The sequence below is a fragment of the Poecilia reticulata genome, unplaced genomic scaffold (genome assembly GCF_000633615.1).
Source record: "Poecilia reticulata strain Guanapo unplaced genomic scaffold, Guppy_female_1.0+MT scaffold_131, whole genome shotgun sequence".
Taxonomy (NCBI): Eukaryota; Metazoa; Chordata; class Actinopteri; order Cyprinodontiformes; family Poeciliidae; genus Poecilia; species Poecilia reticulata.
Genome location: NW_007615014.1, coordinates 189,643 through 193,573, shown reverse-complemented (window position 1 = coordinate 193,573; position 3,931 = coordinate 189,643). Strand labels below are relative to the sequence as shown.

Below are 3,931 nucleotides of genomic sequence, written 5' to 3'. Positions count from 1 at the left end.
TTTTTTTTTTACTCTTTGCCAATCCACTACATTTACCACTGTAGATTATCTTCTGCTTTCTTCATCTGATTTTTAGGTTAACCGTTAACCTGATTTAAATTAGCGTGGTTTAGCTTCTTTAGGTTTAGCTTGGTTTAATAAGCTGAAATAGTTAAACTGTCTTATCTTAGCAAACCATACTTAACTTTAGTTTAGCTTAGCATGCTATAGGTTACCTTATCTTAGGTAAGCTAAACTAAAGCTTAACTAAGCTAATTCATATCATGCTAAMCATAACCAAACCAAGTTAACTAAACTAACTTGAGACAGATTAAAATAACTACTAAGAAAAGCTACTCTGATATAGCTCATCTAAGATAAATTAATCTTAAACTAGACCATTCTAAATTAAAGGTAAGCTAAGGTAAAGTATCACACTAAAATAATCTCAACCAATATTACTTTAAGCTCATCTAATTAAACTGATATTATCTTAGATTATTTTAGCTGGGTCAGTTTATCTGAGTATGCCAATCTAATGCTAAACTAGGCTCAAATGGCTTACCTTACCATTTGACCAACACACTTCAGCATCAAATCCTAACACCTAACATTATCCTAACTTAATTTAGCTTAAGATAAGATGAGCAAAAATAAYATCAAGTTGGTTTAGAATATCTTAGTTCAGAGTGGGTTGGTTTGTTTTAACTTATTAGGTATAATTAGTAGGGTAATCCATCCAACCACAGCGTGACTTTATATCATCTTTTTTAGCAGTTAAAACGAAACAAAAAAAATTCAGTTTATATTTGTAAAAAGTTATTTTTTATTAATTACCCCAGAATAAGGCATTATGGTTTTTTTTCCTCACAGCTCTGAACATTGATAAAACTCTGATTTTGATTCTTTTCACTCTAGAAATTAACCTCAAAATTTCAAAGACACCAAACAGCAAGAAACCATTACAACTCCCCCCACAAAATTCACACATTGTTCTTAAAAAAATATGAAATGCAGCGCCGCAGTGTGGAAAAGCTTGTATTAGTAAAAACTGCTTTTGGAGCTTCACTAAAGCTTCAGGAAGAGTTTCCTGTCTGAGTTTCAAACGGTAGCTCAGAGTTTTCCGACATTTCTCTACCCAGCGTCGGCGGCCATTTTCTCCAAAGTGTTTCTGTCGCAGGGTTTCCCGCTCTGCAATTCAGGGGCTCAACGTCACAGGGACCTCGCTCCGACWCGGCCAAACGTCCKATTCCTCATCGGGAAGAACTCTGTCGAAGAAACACGAAAATAGGTCAGAGAAAACCCTGGTTTCACTCCCGTGTTCTGTCTCAGAACCGGGCAAGTTTGGCTCGGTGTGGGTCATTTGGACCTTTAATGTCTGAATGCTTCAGTGAGTCTTTTAACCACACCTTTTTCTTACTCAAACAACCAGTTAGCATGGCGATAGCATCCAATGACAGGAAGTGATTACTAATTAAAGATAACCTAAACATTTTTTAACTATAAAATACTTAAGCTATATTCATATTATAGGTGCTTGCGTCCTTATTTCAAAATAAAAGCATCATAATAACAAGGTAAAGATCMAATTCTGGGCGGTTCTGACAAAGGAGTTTGATCTGTTAGTGTATRAAACTAGAAGTATTTATATTTAGTTCTGCTGGATCAGAACCAAAATAAAACTGGACCAAGAGGGGAAGCAGAACCAGCTCCAATTTAATCGCTGGCTTCCGGTTATTCAAACTTAATTTCAGTCTTTTTCCTGGTTCTGATCCAGCAGCTGGGGTATGAATACTTATGGTTTCTTCCTCAGTCTACAGACGGAACCATTCAAACGATCAGAAATCAGACCTCCATCTTTTCATCCTCCTTCCTTTTTCCATCAGTCGATTCTTCTTGTTTTTCCTCTTTTTCCTCCTCTCTCTCATCCTTTTTCTCCTCTTCCTTTTTCTCCTCTTCCTCCTCCTTTTTCTCCTCGGTTTTCTCCTTTTTCTCCTCCTCTTCTTTTTTCTCCTCCGTCCAATTCTCCTCCTCCTTTTTCTCCTCCTCCTCCTTTTTCTCCTCCTCTCCCCTCAGCTGTGATGAAGACGTCCCGTCCTCTTCCTCTGTTTCCCTCACACTGTTTCTCTTCGTCTCTTCTTCTTCATGGGTTTCCTTCATCTCTGGCGATGATGCGGTTTCCTTTTTGAACACCTCTCCCTCTTCATCCTCCCCTCCAGGTCCCCCCTGTCCCTCCTCCGTGGCGTCCCCCTGACTCCCCGCAGTCCGGGACTGCAGGTGTGTCTCCGCCCCTTCCTGTCCCAGTCCTGCATCATCCCCGCTGCTGGACGTCTTGTGACGGCGGGACGGAGGACGCCGCCTCATGGAGCCCCGTGGTCTGCCCTGGAGACGGACCAATCACAGGAGAGGTCAGCAGTGATGTTGTTAGTGATGTTACACAGGTAATGAGTAGTTTCTTGCTCACCTTGTTGATGCTAGGCAGGATGTTTCCCTCTGCGGCTGAGGGCGGAGCCTCAAAGGAGGTGGGGCTTTCTGTGGGGGCGGGGCTGGTGGGGGTTACCATGGGAACCGGGGGAGCGGAGCCCGGGGAGGGTGGGGTGAAGCCAGCAGGAAGCGTCCTCAGTCCGGGGCTCTTCAGCGGCGCGGCGGTGGGCGAGCCCAGCGCCAGGTTGGCCTGAGCACACAGAAAGTTATGTCACTGTGACGTCATAGTGATGTCAGAGCGGCTGGACTCACCTGGAGCTTCTCGATCAGAGCCGAGTTCCTCTTGGCTTTGGGTGGAGACGAGACGCCTGATGGGGGCTGAAACAGACAGAACCGTTACCCCGAAATCAAACCTGTTCAAATAAAACATCAACTTCCTGTTTCCTGGCTCATCCACAGTTCATATACAAACTTTAATGAAAAAAATAAATAAATCTTTTAACATGTTGAAAATGTCACCATGACAGTTTGGTACCACCTCGTCTGCCTTCTCCCAGTGCTAGTTAGCATAGGCTGTTGTAAATACTAAGGCTWTTTAGCATAGCTACTTATGACGTCAGATAAACGGTTTCCACCATTAGAACATTTAGCAGTGTGTACATGAGGTTGATCGACAGCGCTAGGAAAAATAATATTCTTTATAAAAGTTAAATATTAATAACTTAGTTTTTTGTTTTCAGGACAGAAAATTCTCATTTATTATTTGTTTTGAGTGATTTTCCTGCTTTAGTTTTCTGTATTTCATGTTTTTATGTATTTGTCGTACTTTTTGCACATTTAATCTTTTAGTCTTTTATTGTCTTTCAAATGGAGTTAGGGTTGGGGTTAGACTGCGGTGCTGGTGGTCGTTACCATCCCACTGGGTTTCTTTCTTATAATTTATAATTATTTAAATGATTTTTTTTCTTATAATTCTAAAAGTTTCAGAATGAAATCTTAGGATTTTTCAGCCTTTGAAAAGTTTTCATTCCTAATTTTTTTAAATGTGGATAAAGCTGCATTAACCTCTGTGAGGCTGCGATTGGCTGACGGCGTCTCACCTGGTTCTGCTCTGGGTTCGGGTTCGGCAGCTGCAGGGTCCGAGGCGGCCGCCGCCTCACAGGTTTATCCTAGTGAACAGCAATATAAATGTTTAAATAGAAATGTAAACATTTATATTCTCCATATTTCCTGTTCATGTGCAGGTGACGCTCACCTGGTTCCCCGCGGTGCCGCTCGGGTTGGGAGCCTGACCTTTGAACCTTCCTGCCAGTTCGGCCACGGAGCGGCGGGGTGGAGCCTCATTCTGCAGGTAAAACACGGCAGGTCAACCTCCTGTCCATCCATCCATCCATCCATCCATCCATCCATCCATCCATCCATCCATCCATCCATCCTTCCTTCCTTCCTTCCTTCCTTCCTTCCTTCCTTCCTTCCTTCCTTCCTTCCTTCCTTCCTTCCTTCCTTCCTTCCTTCCTTCCTTCCTTCC

The 3,931-nt window shown here is 42.5% G+C and overlaps 1 protein-coding gene across 1 annotated transcript in view; it reads right to left on the bottom strand.

Annotated features, from left to right (window-relative positions):
* Positions 1-1,191: 1,191 nt before the first annotated feature.
* Positions 1,192-3,931, bottom strand: part of LOC103459919 (stromal interaction molecule 1-like) — a 25,283-nt gene continuing 22,543 nt past the window's right edge. Inside the window, exons 14-19 of the mRNA XM_008401858.2 lie at positions 3,659-3,748; positions 3,504-3,572; positions 2,716-2,781; positions 2,444-2,653; positions 2,100-2,361; positions 1,192-1,247 (exon numbers count right to left, since the gene is read on the bottom strand). Coding sequence (XP_008400080.2) covers positions 1,192-1,247; positions 2,100-2,361; positions 2,444-2,653; positions 2,716-2,781; positions 3,504-3,572; positions 3,659-3,748 — 753 coding nt within the window. The remainder of the gene's footprint in view (positions 1,248-2,099; positions 2,362-2,443; positions 2,654-2,715; positions 2,782-3,503; positions 3,573-3,658; positions 3,749-3,931) is intronic.